Raw genomic sequence first — 26,449 nt, forward strand, 5'->3', positions numbered from 1 at the left:
TTTATAAAATATATTATAGCATAATTTCATAGGGTGGAACATTTTCCACTATTGTACATGGAATACATCCTCCATCTGTGCCGTGAACTTTGTGAATTGTACATTAACCAATCCCGTATCCTAACCCAGTGCTGCTAAAATAAACGTCTAATTTCAAAAAGATAAAGAGCTTCATTCTGTCCTTGAGTTCAGCAGCTGCCTGAGGTGGGAAGTACAAATACTTTGTTACTGTACTTAAGAACATTTTTCAGGTATCTGTATTTAACTCGAGTATTCTTCTGACAACTTTTTACTTCGACTCGCTGCATTTTTAAACAAATATCTGTACTTTCTATTCACTGCATTTTCAAAACATTTGACGGGAGTTATATTTTCACTGCAGGCCTTCAAACATCAAACCAATTTGAGCCTAAACAGAAAAGGCAGTAGTGTATATGTGTTAATCACCTGGGATATCGCATAAAAAGAGATGAAAGTACTTCAGCATCTAGCTAGCTCTACAGGAGATAAGCGAGCATAAAGGAAATAAGGTGCATTTTCAAATGCAACATTTCTATCAGCTCCTCAATTATTAGCACACACATGTGCATGCAGTTTAGCTAGCAGCACAATGTGCAACAAAGATCCAGCCCCCCCTTTCAAAAAAACAAACAAACCCCAAAACATCTCAGATCACGTCCAATTAGAAAATGGAATATGGTCGGACATCTTTGCTTCTTGAGTTTATTTCCGGTATATCAGTAAGACCCTGCTTAACTTCTACTTTACTGAAGCTTTGAATCATTTCAAACTACAGCTTCGCATTTCTGAGAGCATGATAAAAGATATTCTGTGTTTTCGTCTTTTCCACAATAACCACATTTTCCTGTATGCTGTCTCCTTATTATAAATAACATGTCAGTAAACATGTGGCCCCACACTGGGCAGAAAACCACACTGGGGGCCCTTACTTTGTGCCCCACATGGGCTAGCCTGTACCCCACATCCCAACCCTGGGCTTGCCTGTAGAAAACTCAAACAAAACTGTCACAGACTGCACTCCTCCTCCTTTTGTGAGTGTGGACGCTTCATCTCTTTGCTCTTTAAATGCTTTGCTTCTTTTATTGATTTTTATTAATTTTTATGCTGATTTTTTCCCTTTTTCCGTATGAGCTTACCTGCGATAGCTTCTGGACACTTATACATCATTAGGACTAAAGTGTTCTTAACAGAAACAGCAACATTTTTATAGTTACCTTATCTTCAGCGCTCCGTGTGTCTGTGGCCTAGACACAGCTGAAGCCTGATTACAGCGTCTAGGCACTGAACAGCCTCAATAGCCTGGAAAGGTGCTAACCGCTAGGCTAACTAGCAACAAGATGTCTTCCCTCTCCACAGATGACTACCACAGCCTCCTGCAGAAGATTGCAGTACTGGAGACAAAAATTCATCGTTTAGAAGTAAACGTGGAGGTAAATGGACTGTGTGGAAATGAAACAACCTTGCCTTTGATTCAAAACAATGGCGATGAGCAAGCTAGTACACAGCTAAGGAGCACAGATAAAGTAGACTTTGTGCACTATTATAAATCCTCAAGCGATAATCCCCCCTTGGACTGTCTTGGTGCAAAACCAAGACATAAACCATGTCTCCTGGAAGGGGGAGGACGTATCACAGGCAGAGCACAGCGAGCTGAAATCTCTGAAACCGACTGGCCTTCACTCCCTACGAGACAGAGAAGCTCTTCTACCCCTGTATACAAGAGGAAACAGGACTGGACTGAACATTTACATGCTCCCACTGGCACAGATTATAAAGAACAACAACATAAACTATCACAGCTGTGGAGATGACACACAAATATATATCACAATGTCACCAGGAGACCGAGGCCCTGTACAGGCTCTTGGTAAATGCATTGAGGAAATTAATGACTGGTTGTGCCACAATTTTCTCCAGCTAAACAAAAACAAACTGAGGCAATACTCTTTGGCGCCAAAGAAAAACGATTACAGGTCACCAGAGAACTTCAATCTATACACCTAAAAACCACAAACCAGGAGAGAAATGTGGGTGTAGTGATGGATGCAGACCTAAACTTAGAAAAACACATTAAGACAATAACAAAGTCAGCTTACTATCACCTCAAGAATATTTCAAGGATCAAAGATCTGATGTCTCAACAGGACCTGGAAAAACTAGTCCATGCATTCATCTTTAGTAGGCTTGATTACTGTAACAGCATCTTTACAGGTCTACCTAAAAATCAGTCAGACATCTACAGCTCATTCAGAGCTCTGCTGCTCGAGTCCTCACTAAGACCAAACAAGTGGACCACATCAGTCCAGCTCTGAGGTCTTTACACTGGCTGCCTGTCCGTCAGAGGAGAGACTTTAAAGTTCTGATGCTGGTCTATAAAGCTCTGAATGGTTTAGGACCAAAATACATCAGTGACCTCCTGACCCAGTATGAACCTTCCAGATCCCTCAGGTCATCTGGATCCGGTCTTTTATCAGTTCCCAGAGTCAGAACCAGACACGGAGAAGCTGCATTCAGCTTTTATGCTCCTTATATCTGGAACAAACTCCCAGAAAGCCTCAGTGTTGGGTCTGTGTTTCCACGAGCCCCGCTAATTCTAGAGACTTATTCATCATGAAGAAAACAAGACAGTCGATCGATCATTTGCGCAAGGGAGGCCTCGTCTGTGTCCACCACGAGAATGACCCCAAATCTGACCTCCTCCTGCCGCCTTTTTTTTTTTTTTAAGAGACAGTTCACACAAAACACATCAGAGCAAAGCCACGCCCACATGGTTCTAAGACAAGGCATTGTATGTATATGTGTGAACTTCTGTAAGAATGTGTGTGTGTGTGTGTTACCTCCTGCTGACCAAAGGGTCATAAAAGCAGGAGCAACATCACAAGAAACAGATCTTCCAGATAGGATGTATCTGCAATAAAAGACTACAGCCCCCCACCCAGAACCTCGAGAATCTGGGGAGGGGGACAGTGGAATTCCTTTCATCAGAGTTGGCAAGCATAAAATGACAACATTTAACAATTCACTCTAACACTCAGATCAGCTGAAACACATCCAGGTTGAAGACTCACCTGTTCTCAGCTGCATTTGAATAAAACACCAAATCCACACTTTTAAGCTTAAATTTCAAAACTTAAATTTTAACTACTGATTTTATCTACTGTTTTTTAATCAATTTTATATCATGCTTTATATTTGTTTTTAATGTCTCTGTAAAGCACTTTGAATCACCTTGTTGTTGAATTGTGCTATATAAATAAGGACCCTTGCCTTGCCTTTGTGTCACTGTCTCACTTTCTCCTGAGACTCAGCTCAAACACTATAGTGCCAAAAGTATTCAGTCTCCACTGAACCACAGACTTCAGGTGTTCCAGTCACTTCCATAACCACAGGTGTATAAAACCTGGGCATGCAGACTGCTTCTACAAACATCTGTGAAAGGATGACTCAGGAGCTCAGTGAACTACAGCGTATGGCTGTGATAGGATGCTACCAGTGCAACAAGTCCAGGTGTGAACGTTCCCCACTACTCCATATTCCACTGTCAGCTGTTGAGCTCAGCGATGAAGTGTTAAAATCACAGAGTGGGGTCAGTGGATGCTGAGGGACACAGGTCGCTGACTTTCTGTAAATCACTACAGACGACCAAACTTCACATGGCATTCAGATGAGCTCAAGAACAGAGCTTCATGAAATACGTTTCCATGGCAACCGAGCTGCATCCAAGCTTTACATCAAGCACAATGAAAGCATCTGATGCCATTGGACTCTAGAGCATGGAGACGTGTTCTCTGGAGTGACTAATCACACGTCTCCATCCGGCAATCTGATAGGCTGATAGAGTCTGAATTTGGTTGGTGGTTGCCTGGACCAACAGTACTTAAATATGACCTCGTCAAACATTAGTGTTTGACCTCACAAATGGGCTTCAGGAAGAATGAGGGCCTGCATCCTTCGGCGGACGCATTTATAGGCCGATTATGTCACAGCAATTTGACAAAGGCTGCCCAAATTCGAAGACTCCTCCAAGTGCGGCCGACAAATGCGTCCTTCTTTTCCCCAGATTTGAAGGATGGGACAGGTGTAAAACCTTCGTGGCCCAACCTATCCCAGAATTCATAGCACGGCCCAGTCAATTCCAGTTTCCAACAATGGCGGCAGCTAGTTAGTAATAGTAATTAGTAATTAGTAATTAATATTACTCTTATTATTCTTTCTGGGTCACAAAATAAACGTTTAACATATTTTCAGGCGAGAATGTAGCTGTGTAAACCTCAAATATCTGCTCAGTTTATCAAGACACCACATATTTTCAAAAGCGCTCCGACGTTTTCGGAGACGTCTGTTAGCCACTAGCTCGATAGCTAGCCGGGGGCTAGGCTAACTAGAGCCGTGAGAACACCGGACTCCTGCTAATCGTTTTCAAACCCACCGCCGTCTTTCACTACTCAGGTTAAACATGATATATAAGTGACTTAGATAACTTAAAAATGTTATTGTTTGGCTTTTTTCAGTGTTTTATTTGTTCCTGAGTAAATCGGTTTGGCTGAGATTAAAATTTTTACACAGCTGAATAAACGTCAAACAGAAAACTGATTAAACAGAAGTGTGAGTAGAATATATTCCAGTGTCCTGTTATATTTTAGATAGCAAGGAGCAGACAGCTGAGTTTATTAAACTTCACCGAAACAATCTGCAAACTTCATTAAAATTTAATAAACTATCATCTTGTCTTTATTGTTAGTTAGCACATACCTTAAACACTTAAAGCTGTAAGCTAATGATAGTTATATAAGAGCAGATGCTGCTGGTGCAATAAACTGCACGCTTCACGTCCAGTGGATGCATGATGTGACTAGTCGACTATCAAAATAATGGTTTGTGGCAGCTCTAGTGTGAGTGACTGACCTAAGTTGCTATCCAGAGGGCAGCGGATGAAACAGGTGGTGGGTGGGATGCGAAGGGTCAGCTGTGATGGCGCTGGTTTTCCTGAGACAGGAGGATCTGATGATGGCCTCCAGGGCTGACAGAGGGAAGCCAGTGATGATTTTGGGGGGGGGGGGGGGGGTGTTAATGACCCTCTCTGAAGCCTTCATGTTTTCAGTTGTGGCTCCTGAGTATAAACACCAGGCAGGAGGAGAGCACGCTCTCCAATGAGGAGGGTAGAAGGCCAGCAGCAGCTTCTGGTCCAGGTTATTCTTCCTCAGGACACAAAGGACGTGAAGCTGCTGCCGGGCCTTTTATACCAGGGCGATGGTGTCATGATAGGGGAGTGGAGCCGTCTGTGCCTCCTGCAGTCCATTATTACTTCTTTGGTTTTTAAGGATGTTCGGCTTCAGGTTATTCTCTGAGCATCAACGGGACACGTTCTCTGCTAGGGCTGTTCGATAGAACCATCTATGACGATATGCAAACGTCTATCGTTTCAGATTATATGCTATTGTTTGTTTCGTGGTATCACAAAATAAACTTTATTTTTTCATCATTTTGATGGTCATAAGTTCGCTTCCTCTTATATTTAAAATAACCACACTACAGGCAGACAGGTGACTGTTTTTATGCGTTGTCGTTAGTAATGACGGCAAGTCCATCAGTTTGTTTATTTTCTACATAAGCCTTTCACAATAAAGCTCAAGATCCGGTTGAGATTTTTCAAAATAAACTGACAAATGACAAACAGAAGGACCAGTCCAAACAAATGGAGGACCTTATTCCTGAACGAGGGGCTCCCTCTGTAGCATGGACATGGTTTGGTTAGGAAACGTCTGACACAGCCCAAAAAACTGTACGATGCAAATTATGGAACAAACCGATCCCAACCACAGACTCAAACACAAACCTCTGCTACCACCTGCACAAGAATCACGTGGCAGAGTGTGGAGAGAGTTTTTGGTCATATCGCACAGTCTCTACCTCGTCCCTGTACGCTGTCTCATCTCATTTTATCAAGCAGATAAAAAGAAAGCAAAGAAATGAGACAAAAACATTTAACTTAACCATTCATTGCAGTTTTACTCATCTATAAGATTAAAGTATGTGAAACATTGCTGACAGTATGATGGCCAGTGGGGCCGATGGCGCGATATGGCAGCCTCGCCTCTGTCAGTCTGCCCCAGGGCAGCTGTGGCTACACCTGTAGCTGCCTCCACCAGTGTGTGGATGTGAGAGTGAATGAATAGTGGCATTATAAAGAGCTTTGGGTGCCTCGAAAAGCGGCTTGCTTTATTGCTCAGAGGTCGTTTTGGACATTAAATACACTTATTTTCAGAGACACTGATATATTTGCATCATAGTGTCTGAGACAAGACCGAATGAAAGCTGTTAGGATTTGGCTTCCTAAGCTGTTGGGATGGACTCTGTGGGTTCGTGGAAAAAAGGATTTCACAAACAGATTAAGAGTGTCAGTAGCGCTGTACTCTGGAGCCTGGTGCTGAGGATAAGCAGTCTGCTAAAACACAGGCACCATCATTCAGAAACAGTCCTGTGTGACAACCACCCAGGACCACATGTGGAGGTGTGGAGCAGGAGGACGAGGGCAGCTTACTAACAGCTCACCTCTCTGCAGCAGACAGAAGCTGGACTTTAAAGTTAATGGGATGATGTGCTGACCAGTCACTCTTTAAGGACACACAGCTGGGTTCAGGTTCAGGTCCAGCAGGTCTCCCATTGATCCTGTCAGAGAAGAAAAATTTGTTTTTCCATTTGGAGCCACAGAAGCTGATGGAAACTTAGAATACCTTCATCATCGCAAAGAGAAACTTGTTTAAAGGCTGAGAATGAGCTGAAGGAAAATCCAAACTAGTGTTAGCAGTGTAAGAACAGAGCGCCACCCAGAGGTAAAAACAGTCATTTACACTGTGCAGGACTATTGATGGTCCCACATTTTTAAACAAATATCTGTACCTTACATTAAATGCGCTAAACAACAGCAGCACGTTTAAGCTTGATCAGCTGTTGTTAGAATTGATTTAATATTACTTTCTAGCATCAGCTGATGTTTGCTGGAGCCACAGCTGCAAAAAAGCTGCTGGTCATGATGTCGGTTTGGTTATCTGGTGAGAGGGAAAGATGAAACCAGGAGATGTCCTTACTGAATCATCAGAGCTGAACAGGTGATGGAGAAACAGGTTTACCTTTTAGGTGACATAAATGAGTTGAAGGGAAGTTCTGAACTGTTTCTGAGAGACAGATAACACCAGGATCCTTTTTAGGTAGCTGACAGCTGGTAACTGTGCAGGAGCGGATCTAGCAAAGTTTTGCCAGGGGCGCCAGGTAGGGCATTAACAGGGAGAGGTGGGCACAAAGAAATACTTTTCTTTCTTATTCTCATTTAAAATGTCTAGCTTTTAAAAAATAATTATCTGAATCTTACAACAAACGATTGATGCATATATACCATCAAAACAGTGTACATCACTGTCGCAACAGCGTTTGTTTTCATTCAAAAGCTTTATGATTTTTCCTATAATGGTGGGCCAGTCTCTAGTCAAAATGCCCGGGCCGATTTTTTTGTCCCCGTCCAGCCCTGTATGCAGCTCATCTGCAGTCTGGTGTTACCTACATCTTCCTATTCAGAAGGCAGAATTTCCGAGTTCTGAGTACAATCAAAGCACCACGACTGCAGTTTTTTGTGTTGGATTAAAAGGCGCACATGAGAGGGAAGTGACGGGTAGAGACGGAAGTGACGGGTAAGGTAAGCAACCCATGTTGTAGGTGACGTCAGACGCCGGAGATTTGGCGGAAAAAAAAAGCGAATGGTAGCGTAGAGTTTAACAAAGTTTCCTTAAGTTTCAGTACTGCCAAATAAACTAACCAACTGTCATATAACTAACAACATCTGTCTTATCATCTCTAACACCCTGGAGGACAACGGGGAGAGTTTAGACGCTCTCCAAGAATACATCGACCGCTACTTCCAAGAGTTAGTAATGAAGAAGGCCCAGAGTGCATCTTCCCCGGTCAAAACCGAGACGCCGTCATCGAAGAGATGTCGCCCGGCAGACTCCCCCGGCACAACATCGCCTGCCGGCAAAGACATCGCAGATATCCTGGAGTCAATCGACAAGCGATTGTCCAGTTTCGATGCGAGGCTGTCCCTGGTGGAGATTTTACACCGGGAATTTAAATCTCTGAGAGAATCCCTGGAATTCAGCCAGCAGCAGGTGGAAACGCTTGCCGCTGAAAATGCCACGCTACGGGAGTCGGTCAAATCTCTCGCTGATAACGTGACCCAGCTAAACACTGAAAATAAAAAAATAAAAGAGTCCGTTATCGATCTACAAGCCCGTAGCATGAGAGATAATCTTGTTTTTTCTGGTATTCCAGAATCTACCGGAGAGGACGCGGAGGCAACGGTGAAAAGCTTCATTAAAATCCACCTGAAGCTGCCGGAGGACACCGTAAAGAACATCGCCTTCGATAGAGTGCATCGCTTGGGGGGCGTGAGGTCGCGGACCGGGAGACCACGTCCTATTGTGGCCAAATTTGGTCATTTCAAACAAAAGGAACAGGTGAAGAGTCGCGGCAGGGAACTGAAAGGAACGGACTTCAGCGTGAACGACCAGTTCCCCAAAGAGATCCTGGAACGACGCAAGGTCCTGTTCCCAGTCCGACGTAGCTTCATGCAGAAAGGCTCCCGCGCTGTCATCGCCGTGGACCGGCTCTACGTGGACGGACAGCTCTACCGCGACCCCGGCACCACACCGTGGTTATATTGACTGCACTCCAGATAAGAACCCGCTACATTCTTTTCTTACTCATTCACACTTTTTCCTTTAACATGGGTTTAACCTAGTAATATCAGTATGATGTCATAGCAGATATAACACCGTCACCCTCCGTCTTTACTTTAATTGGAATGTTTGTTTCTTTTCTTTTTTTTGTTGTCGCTCACAGTTTATGTGGTTTCTTTCTTTCTCTTGTCTTTCACTGCTGTGATCACCTACTTCCCCACTCACCTACAAACAACACCCTCTATTTCTCCATATTTTCACACCACGATCACGCAAACACATGCGCTCAACGGCAGCACATTTACAACAGCCTCACAGCAAGCACAGACTTACAGGACACATACACAAGCCATGCTTGTTCATATTAGTGAATAGTCACACACATAGTCAGACTTATGGAGCCTATCACCACACTTTTTTCTCTTTCTATTTACAAACAAGTGATGTTTCCACATTCTCTCCACCCGTCTAAACGAAACACCCAGCTTACATCATTAGACATACACACACAATTATGGGCATGCTGAGGTTTGTCACATGGAATGTAAATGGGGCTGGCACCAGAGGAAAGAGGTTAAAGATATTTAACCAGCTTAAAAAACTACAGGCAGATGTTGTTTTATTACAAGAAACTCACAGACCTGTTACAGGTTTAAACGAACTTAAAACACCTGAGTTTCCTAATGTGTTTGCAGCTTGTTATAATTCTAGACAAAGAGGAGTAGCAATTTTAATACATAAAAATGTTAATTTTACAGTACTCGATACAGTTATAGATCCAGAGGGTAGATTTCTAATTATTAAACTATCAATATTGAACAAAAAACTATGTATTGTAAGTATATATGGTCCAAATGTTGATGACCCCTCATTCTTCCACGGATTTTTTAGTGCACTCTCTGAACACCTTGATTGCACACTCATTCTTGGAGGCGACCTCAACCTTGGACTAAATGAAGAAATGGATAGGCTCAACACAACAGGAACTCAGCGCAATTGGCAATCCACAAATATAATCAAACAGTATATGAGCGACTATGGCCTTTGCGATGCATGGCGCTCCCTTCACCCCAACAGTAAGGAATATACTTTCTTCTCACATGTTCATCACTCCTACTCTCGTCTGGATTATTTTTTGGTCAGCAGCTCACTGCTGAGTGACATTTCAGACACTGAGATTCACCCTATAGCTGTCAGCGATCATGCTCCTGTATCTTTAACACTAATGCACAAGAATAACACTACGCCAAGTAAAAACTGGAGATTTAACACATCACTACTTAAAGATGAAGACTTTATTAAATATTTTAAAAAGGAATGGATTTCATATTTAGACTTTAATGACACTCCCGGAACATCTGCTTCTGTTCTATGGGAAGCAGGAAAAGCTGTGATGAGAGGTAAAATAATTTCTTTCTCATCACACAAAAAGAAAGAAGAAAACAAAAATATTCAGGAAAAAACCATCAAATCCTTAGAAGAAACCTACGCGTTCCACCAAGATCAAGAAGTAATGAACAAAATATGCAAAACAAAACTAGAATTAAATGAAATTATTAATAGAAAAACACAATTCCTTGTACAAAGACTTCGCTTGCAAAATTTTGAACACAGTAACAAATCAGGTCGATTTCTAGCAAACCAGTTAAAAATAAATAAAGAAAAAACAACTATATGTGCTACTAAAGATTTATCGGGGAACACAATATATGACCCTGGAAGAATAAACAACATTTTTAGGGATTTCTATGAAACTTTATATTCACCACAAATAAACCCGTCTAAAAATGAAATTGATTTGTTTCTTGACAACGTAACTCTTCCAAAATTACTAGACAGTCAAGCAATGGCACTGGATTCGCCACTGACGCCAGGTGAACTCCAGGAAGCCCTGATAAGTATGCCCAATAACAAGGCTCCAGGTCCAGACGGCTTTCCTGCAGAATTCTACAAAGAATTCTGGACAATTTTGGCACCAGTATTCCATGGATTGTTGCAGGAAATCAAGAAAAATGGCAGACTACCACCAAATATGAATTCTGCCAACATTAGTCTCCTGCTAAAACCAGGAAAAGACCCTTTATTTCCCTCAAGTTATCGTCCAATATCCCTTATAAATGTAGACCTTAAAATAATCTGCAAAGCTCTCTCAAAGAGATTAGAGAAAATAACCCCCCTCTTAATTCATCCTGACCAAACTGGTTTCATAAAAGGTCGGCACTCCTCAACAAACACTCGTAGATTACTTAATTTAATAGACTACTCATACAATAAAAACATTGAAACCATAATATTATCTCTAGATGCAGAAAAAGCATTTGACAGAGTTAACTGGAAATTTTTATTTGCAACTTTACACAAATTTGGTTTTGGAAACTCTTTCATAAATTGGATAAGAATATTATACAATTCCCCAACAGCTCATATCAGAACAAATGACCAGACATCCTCCAGCTTTTGTCTCCTGAGGGGCACCAGACAGGGATGCCCACTCTCCCCTTCACTTTTTGCAATTTTTATCGAACCTCTAGCAGCAGCATTTAGACAGGCTACAACAATTAAGGGCATAAAATGTAAGAACGTAGAACATAAAATCAGTCTCTATGCGGATGATGTGTTGCTTTTTCTGCAAAACTCACAAACCAACCTCTCTGAGGTAATTACTCTAATAAACTGGTTTTCAAGAGTTTCAGATTATTCAATTAACTGGCCAAAATCTACAGTTCTTCCCATTAACTGCTCCTTCCATAATTCATCTTCTGCCCCACTACAATCTGGAAATATTAAATATTTAGGTATTAATGTTTCTCCTAAGCTTTCAGACTTAATTAAATTAAACCACATCCCACTTCTAAAGAAAGTAGAAGGCGATCTGACTAGATGGAAATCTCTACCCATATCACTCATGGGAAGGGTCGCCACTATAAAAATGATGATCTTGCCAAAAATAAATTACTTATTTTTAATGATCCCCAACAAACCATCACAAGATTGGTTCAGATCTCTGGATTCACATATTTCTAAATTCCTTTGGAAAGATAAACCCCCGCGTATCAGCTTAAAAACGCTACAAAAAACCAAGGATAGAGGAGGATTAGATCTGCCTAATTTTCACCAATACTTCTTAGCCAACAGGCTTCAGTTCATCTCAGAATGGTTAAAATGTACCCTCTTAGATGAGCCCTGGCTAGATGTTGAACAGGCACTATGCAATGATCTAGAGATTTCAGACCTACCATTTATTAGCTCAAACATCAAAAGACATGAATGCTTTAAAAGCATCAACATCAGCTTTTCTCTGACAGCATGGTGGGAGTTTCTAAAAATAACGGAGTCTTCATTAATCCCATGCGAACGTACACCTATCTGGAATAACCCTGACATATTACAAAACAATAATATGATTAATTTCCCAGAATGGAGATGTAAAGGAATTAAATACTTAGAACATATATTAGAGGGAACAGAATTTATTCCATTTGACAGACTAGTTACACAATATGGGATCAACAAGAAAAGATTTTTAGAATATCAACAAATTAAATCCATAGTAAAAAAGAAATTTAACCTCAGTCAAGTTGAATTACAAACACCACCAAGTGTGGTTCAATTTCTTACTCTTAAATCCCCCAAACTATTATCTAAAATATACAGAACACTTTCTAAAATAGATGAATCAATATCCCTTCCTATTGCAAAGTGGGAAGCAGATTTATCAGTCAGCTTAGACCAAAACGTCTGGTCTCAGATGTGCTTAAAAACCTTTAAATTGATTAAAAATCCCAATCTGCAATTAATACAATACAAAATACTGCATAGAGTGCACTATACAGGTCATCGAATGTTCAAGATGGGCTTTACATCCGCCAACAACTGCTCACACTGTCAAGGCAATACACCAGACAATTACATCCACGCTCTTTGGTTCTGTCCACCAGTGCAGAAGTTTTGGCGCGAGATATGTGAAGACTTATCAAAGTGTCTGAAATGTAAAATTCCAACCTCCCCTTTAGTATGCTTGTTGGGAAATTTGGATGATGTCACTACAGAAACTAATACAGTCCACATGGTTTTTACTGCCCTATGCATCGCCAAGAAAACGGTCCTCATGAACTGGAAAAATAAAAATAATCTTAATTCTAGCCAATATAGAAACTATCTAATAGATCACATTAGTCTCGATATAGCCTCTGCCACCACATTAGATCAATCCCTCTGGGCTCCTTTGATCGGCTCCATCACCTAGCGGGGTTGGGGGGTCGTGGTTTGGTCCCGCCTTGGCTATTGTGGTTGATGTGGAGGTTGGGATGGGCTTAGGGCACCTGGAGGACCCCTAGAGACGTTATCCCTGGAGGGCTTAACCCGGGGGTTGTGTTCATAACCTGGTTAGTGGCTCTGGTCGCTCTCAGAGGTTGTTCCCCTCGTGGCCGCGTGCAGCGGGGCTGGAGGATGGTCTGTGCTGGCGGACGTAGGTTACTGGCCTGGTGGCCTGGCTGCCCCTGAGTGGATTCGGGGCGGGCGTGGGGGTTTGGGGTTCGGGGGTGCTTCGCCTCCGTGCTGGGGCTCTGGCTGGGCCTTGGGGGCTTCGGTCCTCGTCGGTGTGTCGCCGAGGTTGTGGGCGGGTGGGTGCACGGGGGCTCAGCCCTGGCGCAGGGGGCCTCTTGTGCATCGGCCTAACCGGGGGGCTCTTCAACTGGCAGGGAGGTTGTTCCATCTTTGCAGGAGTCCACTCTGCAGGTGGGGGAGAGACATAGGAGAGGTGGAGAATAAACTTAACCTGGGTGTCTGTGTCTTGTGTAGTCTGGGAGATGATTGAATGTTGGGGTGGGTACAGTTTCCTCTGTGGTGGGGTAGGGTGGGCTGCCCCGGGTCCTGTGGGGCTTGGCGGTGCTGCTGCCGTAGGCCCCGGTCTGGATGGGCCTGGGCTCCCTTGCCTTGGTGGATACCAGAGGACGGGGGTGCCTATTGGGGTCAGCGGGGGAGCTGGCCCTAGGGAGGGACACCCTCCCCTCCCTTCTTTTCCTCCCCATCCCCGGCTGCCTCCCTCTTCCCGCTCCACCACACCCACCCACACAGGTAGGGCTTTGGGGTGCGGGTGTGTCACCAGGGTGCAGGGGAGACATTCCCCCCCCCTCTGTCCTCTTCTGGCCACCTGTGCCTCAATTTTATCTCACAACTTAGACATCCACATTACTTACACTCTCATAACACACACACACACACACATTATATTATATATATATATAGGGCCTTGAGGGTGGGCACGCTAACGGCATCCAGTAGACGGTCTGTGTATTCAAACCTACCTCTGGCGCCGGTGCCCACCTCTCAATTTTAAATCCATGTAGACATTGAGGGTTCTCGGGAGGGGCCGTGCTAACACCTGCTGCTCTCTGGCAGCAGCACCATGCTCTCCCTTGTTTTAAATACACTTTAGAGCAACACGCAGCAACACTACACTTGAGCGGGAGGAGGAGGGTATGGGGTCTTAACACACCCCCGTTCACTGCTAGCCATCGGGGCAGGGGGGCTGGGAAGAGATGCTGGCTGTCCGATTGGCCTCCCTGCTGCTGCGGAGCCTGGGGCGGTCTGCTTGCCTCCACCCCGGAGGGAAGGGTAACATCTCTTGGGTCTGGGTGCCGTTTCCCCCTCTGGGGGCGAGGATACCTGGACCCGGGGTATAGAGTATCTTTGAGGAGTGTGATTGTGTGTACATGTCCATTTACGTTTATTCCTACGTTGGGTGAGTGCTGAGTGTTTGTATATGTGTGCATGAGGGTGGGAATGCATGTCTGTGTCTGTGTGTGCCTGTTTGTCTGTGTCTATATGTCAGGTCGGGTCTTAGACTCCACCTCTCTGGGAACTCCCAGGCCCTCCAAGTGTGGAGGCCTATCTCCCCTCACCACACTCCCTGCCGGTGACTGATGCCCTCAGGGGTCGGTGCATTGTTGGTTCTTGGTGTCTGGGGCTGGGCGCTCAGGTCATGTGCCAGCTCACTCCCGGTGGCTACTTGGCGGGGCCTGGCGCCTGCTGCTCGGTCAGGCCTCTTCCGGGGCGCGGAGGGCCCTCGGGCCTCCGGCCTCTGTGCCTGCGGCTCGGTTCACTCTGGCACAGCTGGCTGCCGGCGGAGCCGGCGGGCACGCCGGTGCAGCCCCCTCTAGTTTCTGCCTGGTGGCTACTGGGTGACCCCTCGTCTGGGGATCCTCAGCCCTTCCCATGAAGGTGGCACGGATGCCCCTCCGGTGGTCCTCCTTGGGCTCTTGCACTCTGGGGCCTCTGGATGTCTGGGGCCTGGATCTCCTCCATGCCTGCTTCATGCCCTGGGGGACAGGGCTATGGCTCTCTACATCCTCTTGCAGACCATTACATGGGGAAACCATTTGAATACAAGCGCGCCGATCCACACAGGTGTGCACACAGGTGTTCGCTGTTCGTAGACTTGAATCACACCTTTCTTGGCTGCTACTTCAAAGCACATTGTGCGCTGTCTGTCCTGCGTGCTGCACAACAACGTTCAATATTTGGTATTTGCTGCTGTTTACACTTAGCTAGATTAATGCGATGGTGTTGTGTATAGTATGTTGCTTTGTTTTGTTTTGTTTTTTTTGCTTGTTTTCTACTCTTTTTCTCTCAACAGGTGATCCCGGAGATATTTTTTTTCCCCCCCCTTTCTCACTGTCCCTCTCCCCTTCTGTTTTTCTTTTCCTTCCTCTTTCTTTCTCCCTTTCCTATCCCTCACTCATGTCTGTCCCGTCTGTAACAACTGAAAATAAAATAAAATAAATAATAAAAACAAAGGTTGATCAAATGGACCAATACGGCAATGCCATGATGATCCATTTGGCAAAATAAATCCATTGGGTATCCTTGTTGGTCTTCAGACAACAATTCTGACGGCTAAAGAACCAAATGGGACAGGCAAAAAAAAGGCGCACATGACGCTGTGACGTAGGCTAGAATCATGGCAGCAGTCAATGACGGTCCAGGCGTGGGATTTCTCTCGTGGAAGTATGTATTATCTTTTCCTTTCTATTGGTAGGTGGCACAGTGCACTTGTGGCAAAGTTATGGAAGCAACGCATTAACAAGCGAATTCTGAGTAAAACCAAAGTTACTTTCCCTAGTAACTAGTTACTTTGAAAGTAACGAGTAACTTGAAGTAACTGAGTTACTTTTGATAGAAGTAACTAGTAATGTAACTAAGTTACTATTTTAAAGTAACTTACCCAACACTGGTGAATAATGATGGAGCAGTGATGTGAGTGCTGAGCTGTGACATGGAGAAGAGTCATGGACAGTTAGAGATGGAGCAGAGTGAAGCTGACCCCCCACCCACTTGAAACGTAAAGGCAAATAGGCGGAGCAGAGAGTGCTACGTTTGTGCAGATTTGTGCAGGTAAAACTAGCGTTTGTGCTGCTATGATATGAGATATTCTGTTATGGTGTTACTGCTGAAAAATGTCTTTTTCAAATGACCTTTCGATTTGTGTGTTCATTTGTTCAATAAAGTTCTGTTAAAAAAACCTCTTATTGTATTTAATCAGCTAAATTATTAATGAGTGCAGTTTTTTTTAACTTCAATTTCTTTACTTCAATCACTTTTCGTTCATAAAACCACGATGCAAATGCTTGAGTATTTATTTGTTTTTAGAGTGGATTAAAAAAACTTTATTGAAAACTACATTTGAACATTTTACCCTCCCATGGACACTTTTTGAGAAACAAACAAGCTAGCAGTCTTTTGCATCAAATACACATTTTCTGGCAGAAAAAACTATTATTTGGCATTACTGTGTCTGAAGGATTCTTAGAACAGCGTGTTACATCTGATTTCTGAACAAGGTAAGCTTACATTTAAAATACTGAGGTTTTAGTTACTGAGTTAATACATGATATAGCTAACTGTCTGGATCAAAAGGATTTTTTTTTCAATGTTAAATATTTTCAAAAATGTCCAAGAAAAAAACTTTCTAAAACACTTTAAAAACAGAAAGGTGCAAGAAATACCTGAAAGCCCAAATTGCTCAAGACTCCATCATTCCAGATGAACAGATGGAGGAAAGTGAGAGAGTGGATTCAGTGGATGAGATCCAGACTGACCTACGACAGTGGGTAACAGAAATATGTGAGGAGAGCAGGTCACCTGCTGCAGCAAACGGGGGTAGAGATAATATTCTCTTTCTCCCTGAGATTATTCCTCATATAATAAGACTGGCAAGTTACTCTGGACAGGAATAATGGTCCCTCTCTTCCAAAGCACCAGCATCACAGCAAGTTCAGCCACTGTTGAAGCTGAGTTCAAAAACATAAAACATGGCCTTTTCAAACATGAAAACTTGCCTGTTCGAGTCGATCGCTTCATTGCTCGTCATCTTTCCTCCATCGAGGGAAATATGCAGATTTGTTCTGCAAAAGAAAAGGTCAAAGATGAGGCAACAGTGGGATCACTGAAAGTCACAGATGCCAATTCAGGATCCATGACGACTCACAGTGCAGAAGACAAAATAAAAATGGATGCTCACCCGTTTGTGGGATCTGATGCTGCCACAAACATTCTTCCGGCTGATGAAGATGCAGTTGAGGACTGGACCTAGCTGTTCCACCCAAAAAAAGGAAGAGGACTTCCTACCTCTCTTCATGTACCGAATGGCTCCATGCAGATGAATCTTTTTGGGCCAAAAGAGTGAAGGTGGGATTATTAAAAAATGGAAACCTTCATCAGCCTATTAGATTAGGGGAATCAACAATCTCTGTGCTCAATACCTGTGCATTTGATGCATTTTTTCAGTGCTTATGTTGTGCCTTCTGTGACAGCTCCACATTTCAAAATGCTGTTGTGAAAGACAGTGAAAACCCAGTCTAGAGCCTAAAAAAAAGAAAGAGCTTAGAAATATCTAGAAAATGAGTTGTTGTATCGTGTAAGCTATGGAAATGTAAATAAAAATGTTTATTTTAGATTTTATAAGAAAATGAATCATCAAAGCTTTATAACGGAAAAAAGTATTTGTTAAAATGAAGCCAGCTACGTGAGTCCTTTCCATAATAATTGAAAATTAGGAAAGATGGGCAACCAACTTGAAAATTACAGTAAACAGATTTGAAGCTAAGAAACATTAAATCACTTTTAAAAGTCTTGTACATTCAGTGAATAGTCAATGCAGATATTTCATAAAAAAAAAACCAAACTGTTAACAGTTTCTTGTTGTCTTTATAATAAAAAAAAATGACTTACTTGGTCTTATAAGAGCCACAGTGGAGAGGCTGGAAAGCCACATGTGTCATGGTCCTGGGTCATTTTGACCCAGTTTTCCTGTGGTTTTGTATTTTGTTCCTTATGTTCACTGGATTGTTTGGTTTGGTATTTGGATCCCCCCTGTGTCCATGCTGTTATTGTGGTGTTTGTTCTGGTACCGTGTTCCCGTCCTTTGTGTTCTGTGTTCTCCTCATCCCCTCGTGTATTCATCCTTGTTCTCTGCCTCTCTCTCTGTGCTCATCTCTGTGTACTGTGTTGTGTTCAAGGTCCACATCTTGGTGTCAGTATTTTCAGGTTCGTGTCCTCCCCACTCGGTCATGAGTAATTGTCCTCAGCTGTGTTCCCACTTCCCTCATTACCTTCTGTGTATTTATGTCAAAGTATCCCTTTGTTCTGTGTTGCGTCGTCCCTCTAGGTTGTGTGCATTTCCTGTGTCTTCCCAGCGCTTCAGCTTTAGTTTCTCCCAGTATAGTTTTGTATGACTTCTTATGTTCCTGTTAATAAAGACCTGCCTTTGAGTTCATCCCCGTGTGTCTAGAGCCGTGCATTTGGGTCCTCTCCTGCCTTCACACAGCCGCCCCATGACAACATGTTGCTTTAGAGCCGCAGGTTGAACATCCCTGGCCTAGGTGCTGTGGAATATTCAGTTTTCTACACGTAGGTAGCAACCTATGAAAGCAAACATTTCATTTTTTCTGAGACAGCTACATTAATAATAATGAACATATATAATTCAAAACAAAATCATAGAGACCAACTGGGTATGTAAAAAATAATAATAGTTTAGGTATACGTGAATCACTTCACATGAAACTCAGTTTTGCCACAGAAAAAAATAAAATCTTTAGCCTACCTTGTGTACGTTTCTGCACTGGTAACAAAAGACATATCGACCTTTCCGCTGAATAAATTGTGTTACTAAAGTGTAAACTAATAAAAGTTAATATGCAGCAAGCCTAGAAAAAGTGGACAGTCTTCTATAAAAGTGCAAAACTCCACAGCTGCTGAAACTCACTGCCACAGACACTGGTGTTATACAGTGTAGGCCGTAATAATTAAAATCATTATATCTCAGAAACTGTAGCAGCACAAACGATCATTTTACCTGCACAAATCAGCACAAATGTAGCACTAAAAAAGTAGACGATTTTGGCCCGTTTTGGGGCAGTCTGGGGGGATGGTGACGTCATCAGCAAAAAATATAACTTTTAATATCTTGGAAACCGTAGCATCACAAACGATCATTTTACCTGCACAAATCAGCACAAACGTAGCACTAACCGCTCTGCCTATTTGCCTTTACGTTTCAAGTGGGTGGGGGCTCAGCTTCACTCTGCTCTCAGTCTGGGGGAGTTATTTTTTCCTCCTTATCTTTCCTCGTGTTGTGCTGTATCCATGTTATACCCCTCTGACCTGTCTTCCCCATGTGATGTTTGTGTAATGTATGTATGGTCTGAAGGGTAAGACGGCGCTGGCACGGCTGGCAGGCTTAACCCAATTTCCCTTGGGATGAATAAAGTATGATCAATCAATCAATATGACGCTGGAACATCATCATTGCATTATACAGCTTACTCTCTAACTGGATGCAGCTGTGAACAGGAACAGCTGTGGAACCAGGGTCCTGAGTGTCATCTATGGATGGAGGTGAGGAATCACAGTGTCCATCTCACAGTGGAGTCACAGCTTTTCTTCAGCTGCTCTGCTCTTCAAATGTAAGGCATCGACGGCTCTCCTTTTCAGCTCCGTTGGAATATCACCTTCTTCATGAATCAAACCTGATGTCATGTTTCGGCTGTGTGCAGGCAAGAGAAGGACCCAAACGCAAAACTCACCACGCAGAAATAAAACTCAAAAAGCTGCTTTATTGCAGAACGGCACAAAAATATAACAAAACTAAACTGGTGCATGGATGAACTGACACACAGGGAAACATAGCCATGAGGGAGACTACAACACTGACAAAGCGAAACACAGGGCTTAAATACACAGAGGGATAACGAGGGAATGAGACACAGAAGGAGAGCACAGCTGGGAGTAATCAGGCTGGACGAGACAAGGGAAGCAAAACTAGAAACACTCACATGAGACGTGGACCATCAAAGTAAAACAGGAAACACACTGACTGAACTCTAAACATGCAAACTTAACAGCAACTGAGAAGACAGAACATAGGGACCAGAAACATGGTACAAAAAGGTCACAGTAGACACAACATTGAACACAGGGAAGCCATATTACAAAGCCAAAGAACTAAACCTATGATAACCATAACTGAAATCTAGGGAAACAAGAAACAGTACAACGAAGGACTCAAAACATAATCGATAATATAAAAACACGAGATCTCTTCAAAATAAAATAGGAAACATAATGAGACGCAGACATGACAACCAGAACTTGACAATGTAAGACACAGACATGAAACACATGAGGAGCAGGGGAGACTTAACAGGGGTTGGAAGACACAAGGGGAATCTAATAACAAAGAACTAGAAAAACTCATGAGCTTAATCATATAAACATCCAAATAAACTAAACTCAAAACACTGGGTCATAAGACCCAGGACCGTGACACCTGACAAAACAAAAACAGCAGCAGTAACAGTAAATTGTACTTATAAATTCACTGAAAACCCACATTTGAACTCTACCTACTTGTTCATTGAGGCATGAGTACGAGGGCAAGGAGACGTCACAGACAAGTTGAAATTGTGATGTGAAGACGGTGGACTGTGGTGGCCACTGCAGACTGTTGGACTCTGTTACAATCTTCTTCAGTCTCTGTTACAGACGTGGGTTTGCTTGGACAGCCTGATAGCGACTCCCTGTCTGTCTGGAACAAAGCATTTACATTCAAAAAGACATTTACATAAAATACAAACACCAACAACACATGATATTTTATTATTTATTATATTATATATTATTATCATTCATTCATATTTATTTTCAATGAAGATGAACAACCAACTGAATCATTGAGTTTACACCAAGCACTGCAGATATATTTGAAGACTTCTATGTTTCATAAATAGCAAAGAAAAGCTTTGTGTTGTGAATAGAGACACATTAAAGCAAACTTTGCTTGATGAAAATAAGCACAGTTAAATCAGTACAATAAGTGTGGAGCCCTTCCTTCAGAACGTGTCTTAGGTTCTCAGTCATCCAGGTCATGCTAGTCTAAGAAGCAACCACAACCTCCCTGCACAACATTTTGCAAAGTGAAATCTGTTTGTTGTCCCATCAACAGTTTACCTGCAGAATCGGTACAAATATCTTTACTGTGAGGAAGTGACGCAGAAAATACGTTTCCTCTCTGTGTCAATGAAAAAGTGCTTGTTAATATCAAAGGCTCATCGTTATTTATTTAAACCAGAATGGGAGGCAGAGCCTTCAGTTTTCAGGCCCCTCTTCTGTGGAACCAGCTTCCAGTTTGGATTCAAGAGACAGACACTATCTCTACTTTTAAGTAGAGATAGTGTATAGCGCTATATAAATAAAATTGAATTGAATCACTATAATGGCCATAATGAATATAAAAAACAGTAAACTAAACAAGTACCTGGAGATTTTCTTTTAGATTGGGTAGAACGATCCTTCTTCCTTGCTTCATTTCCTGCTCACAGCATCAGCTGACCTCTGACTTCCTGGTCAAGGGCTCTCAGCGTTGACTGGAAAATCAAATCGGACTCACAACATCTTCTTGTAATGTGGTCGTGTTTGCCAGCTGTTTGAAGAGCATCTCTGGCCTAAGCAGAACAGGAAGAAGAACTGCATGTTTGGCAGCTTCTGTCTCTCTTTCCATTCACTGTTGTATGTCTTGTTCTTGTTCTGTCACTTGGACAAACATGGAACAGAAAAGTAAAAAATTAACTTGCGACTACAAGCATACATTCCATTAAAGTCAGGTTACTCGGGGACTCTTTCAGGATGGCAGAAATCTCCTCCTCAGCAGACTGGTGACCTTCTCCTCTTTGTCCCATCTCTGAAGGAGCTGCACTTCTATCAGTAGGAACTGACAGCTCTCTCAGTTTGAATCTAAATGAGTCATTTTAACTACTAATACAGAAATATGTACACCTAGAGCCGATGACTTTCTCCTCCCATAATGCAATAATGCATCAGTCAGAAGGTCCAGTCAATGTGTTGGAGTCATCTGTTTGTGACTCGTGCAGATCTATTGAGGAAGGAGCAGAACCTCTCCATGCCTTCTCCATCGTTCAGCCCAAACCCAGGAAGCCGTCGTGTGCTCGATCTGTGATTAACACATGTATATGTGAGGACAGCACACACACAGTGTCGTGTATGAAATTCAGCTTGATGTTCTTGTTCTGGTGTCTTTTCACTCATGACATTGGATCTGCTCGCCTGTTTAAAAAAAGATCATCTCAATGGTTTCGAGTCAATAAGAGAAATAATATTTTTGGGAAACATTTGGTGACATTGTTGACTGTAGGCTAATGATGTAAGCATTGATTAACAACTCAGCGTTCTCCATGAATCATGTCCAAAAAATGAAGGGAATTTTTTATGACAACAGGAGGCTCCAAATACACCAGTTACACCAGTTACATCCTGTTTTTTTGGATGGTTTTGTGACCGAAGAAAATTTCAGGCTTTGAAGTTGTTACAATCCTAATTACAAAATGAAATACATGTCCTCAATCAGCCATAATAACTTTAACATTTTATTTATTTAACATTTTATTTCCTATCCTATTCATAGTCTTTTTTTTCTTTAGGTCAAGAGCAGTTGTATAAGCATTTCACTGCATATCGTACTGTGTATGTGACAAATAAAATTTGAATTTGAATTTAATATGACAGAAATTAACTTAAAAAAATTAGATTTGTGTGTGTGCACATTCAAAAACACCTGTTTCCATCACAAATACTTCAAATGTTGTTTCTTATATAACCAGTCCATTTAAAACTATGACTTATTTAGGAGAACACCTCACTAGTGATGGAGCAGTGACATGAAGTTTCCTTCAACATTTCCTCAGCTCAGCTGGTTTGGAGCTCTCAGGATGAGACAGCAGATATTCCTCTACATCTTTGTCTCTTACAAACATGATGTTTCCATCCAAGCGCTCAGTAATACTTCTTTTTCTTCCAAGGCCAAAGTCGGCATCCATGCTCACAATCGTTGTGCCATCAGTCTGAAACCAAACATCAACACTGGTTCATCCATTTCTGTCACTGATGGAACCAAATCTTATGACAGGATTATTAACTTGGTTGGTTTCAGTGAGACGACTCGACATGAGCCACATTTATTTCATGACGCTTTAACAATAATGCTTTTGAAATGATTATATGAACTTCTATAAATAGTTGTAACCTTTGGACATGCTGGGCATGCTGTCCCATCATCAAACAGGTTATAAAGACCAGCTGAGGCTCTGTGTCTCGACTGGTGAAACTGGGAAACTGATTCTCCTCCCAGAGCTCTGTAGAGTGTGTTAACCTGTGGTAGAAACAGTACAAGTAAAAAGGTTTGATTTATCAAACACTGAGGTACATTTACAAGTGAAATCCAAGCAACTCAGCAGGAGACTGTTTAAGAGCATTTTAAAAGCTCAGCATCTTGAACCATCTTATCAGCTTCATAAATATTTGTGTTTAATGTGTATTAATGATGGAGATCATTAGATAACACCTCACAGACTGATCACCAACCCTCTCCAGTGGACATAAGAGTAGAAAATATGATCTAGTGTCAACATTTAAGGACTGTTCAGCCTGAAAAATGTTGAACTTAAATAAAGTATAAAATGGTAAATGGACTGATTCTTATATAGCACTTTTCTACTTTCCCGGAGTACTCAAAGCGCTGTATACAATATGCCTCATTCACACCCATTCTCACAAGCACTTCTAAACACAAGTGCAAACTAAATCTACATTCACACTCTGATGGATGCACCGGAGGGCAATTTGGGGTTAGTATCTTGCCCAAGGACACTTGACATGCAGACTGGGGAAGCCTAGGATCAAACCACCAACCTTCCGATCAGTAGCTGATCTGCTCTACCACCTGAGCCACAGCCACCCAGAAAAGTCAGACAGTGTTTCCACCATAAAGTGTTGCAAACTCCCTCAGCAGAGAACTGCACTCTAAAGAGAGATGGTGAAACAGCTCAAGGAGAGCTACTGAAAAGGCTGTCTTATATGGCGTTACTTTTGTGCCACTATTCTGACTGCACGTAAAACAATTTGAGCGCACGTAAAAAAAAAAAGTTGTTGCATTTTGAGGAGAAATTTATTTTGGGCGAAGAAAAGCTAAATTTGAGTGAACAAAATTCATTGCTGCGTGCAAAAACTGTATTTCAGTGTTTGCTATTATCCACACACACAACAGCAGCCCCTCTTACTCAGTTTTTGCATTTGCGCTCGCTCACAATGTGTTGCTTGCGCTCTCAACATTTCTGCCCGTGTGCGCTCAACTCTTTCTCTACACCGTTATATTTGTGCCACAAAACCAGCCAATCACAGACGTGGATGCAAAAAAATCTGATTGGCTGTTTTGGTCTCCAATCAGCTCGAAATGACGAAATGCAATATCCCAAAATCCATTTCGTCCAAAACTCAAACGAGGCAGTGGCGGAGGAACACAGAGTGGCGCAGTTTGAAATATTACTCTGTCTGGGTCACAAAATAAACTTTTAAGATATTTTCATGCGAGAATGTTTCTGTGTAAACTTCAAATATCTGCTCGATTTATCAAGACATCACATATTTGCAAAAGTGCTCTAATGTTTTCAGAGACAACCCCTTAGCTTCCGTACTTGCGCATCGCTGTTCCACTTGAACGACGTATTGTTGTTCTAGTTAGAGTATTGTTGTTAGCCTATAGCCTATCATTCAGTATCGCCTCACTCAAAACGCGCAATGGGTGCTTCGACTTACGAAAGACCCTCAGGAACGAATTAATTTCGTAAGTCGGGGTTACACTGTACCTTACAGTGTAAACAAGTATGACTAGGTGTCTGTTGAGTCTCAAGTAAGTTGCCTGCAATGATATTTAAAGTCCAGCAGGTGTCAGTATGGAGCAAAACAGCAACACTGTGTCGACACAGTATCGATACAGTTTGGGGAATGTGCTGAAACGCTTCATGAGGCCTCATCTACCCATCACTAAACAAAACTAACCTTAAACCTGAAATCCTTAGAAAGATATGCAGGGAGACGTGAAGGAGACGACACAGACAAACCATCGACGAACACGAGACAACACACACTATAAATACACAGAGGGGAAAGAGGAAACTACACACAGGAGGGAGGCACAGCCGATTCTGATTGACAAGACGAGACAGGGGAAACGCAAACTGAACACACTGGCATAAGACACAGACCTTCACAATAAAACAGGAAATGCAGAACACAAGGAAGCCACATAACAAACCCTAAAACTAGAACTCAAGAAACACTAAAAAACTAAGGAACCATGAGAAGAAACCAAAAGTACAAAACTCAAAAAATACTGGGTCACCCACCCAGGACCATAACACTTCAAATCTGAGCGAGCACACTGCCATGGGAACGTGACATTCACAGAGAAACCCCCAGATCCTCCCACTGACATGACCGCTGTGGGCAGACCTCCACCCACCCCACTCCGGAGTGGGTAATAAATAAAGGGTAATAAAGTTACGTTGAAATCAAGCACACCATTGTTTTTCTTGTGACATTACCAATAAGTCTGATGGGTCACATGGCCCTCTTCCTATTGAAAAAACAAAAGTTGTATCCAAGATGGCTGACTTCTAAATGGCCACCATGGTCACCACCCATCTTGAGGAGTTTGCCCCCTCACATATACTAATGTGCCACAAACAGGACTTTAATATCACCAACCATACCCAATTTACTACAGTGTATCCATATAAAGGGCCCACCCTGTACTTAGAAAGCACTGAGTATAGATAAAGTGCTTGTGAGAATGGGTGTGATTGGGTGAATGTGGCATGTTGTATAGAGCACTTTGAGTACTCTGGGAGAGTAGAAAAGCGCTATATAAGAATCAGTCCATTTACCATTAACTTGTCAGCAGTTGGAAAGCAACTTGGGGGAGGCAGGTGGTGATGTCTGGGTGAGTACTTGTTAGCTTTGAATACAGGCAAAGTGGTCCAGTAAGTCTAATGTGGCTGTGAGTGAATCAAGAAGACCAGCATCCGGGAAAACTTGACTGAACTGCATGGGTGAGTAGATGATCCGAGGATTAGGAGGTTAGCAGACTTGTTGAGTGTTCTGGTGTTATATTAAGTCCAGTAGATTACTGTCAGGTGTGGACAATGGACAGGCTGACCAGGCTTCACCCAAAGGCAGAAACCAGAGTCTAGTGGAAAACCACAGCTGCTCACACAGATCATGACAGCAGCATGATCCCCCCACTATAGTCAGCTACCTGACCTGGTCTATAAAAATTTGCTAATCCC

At 42.5% G+C, this 26,449-nt stretch overlaps 1 protein-coding gene and 1 pseudogene across 1 annotated transcript; one reads left to right on the forward strand and one right to left on the reverse strand.

Moving 5' to 3' along the window:
- The first annotated feature begins 7,820 nt into the window (after positions 1-7,820).
- LOC148096869 (uncharacterized) lies at positions 7,821-8,755 on the forward strand. The gene has a single exon (XM_087835303.1). It carries the CDS (start codon positions 7,947-7,949, stop codon positions 8,733-8,735), a length of 789 nt encoding a protein of 262 aa, XP_087691429.1. The 5' UTR covers positions 7,821-7,946; the 3' UTR covers positions 8,736-8,755.
- Positions 8,756-22,143: 13,388 nt separating this feature from the next.
- Positions 22,144-24,804, reverse strand: LOC118455871 (uncharacterized; annotated as a pseudogene).
- Between the last annotated feature and the right edge of the window lie 1,645 nt (positions 24,805-26,449).

Source organism: Neolamprologus brichardi, chromosome 22 (assembly GCF_056152115.1).
Source record: "Neolamprologus brichardi isolate AB-2024 chromosome 22, ASM5615211v1, whole genome shotgun sequence".
In the NCBI taxonomy this organism is placed as follows: domain Eukaryota; kingdom Metazoa; phylum Chordata; class Actinopteri; order Cichliformes; family Cichlidae; genus Neolamprologus; species Neolamprologus brichardi.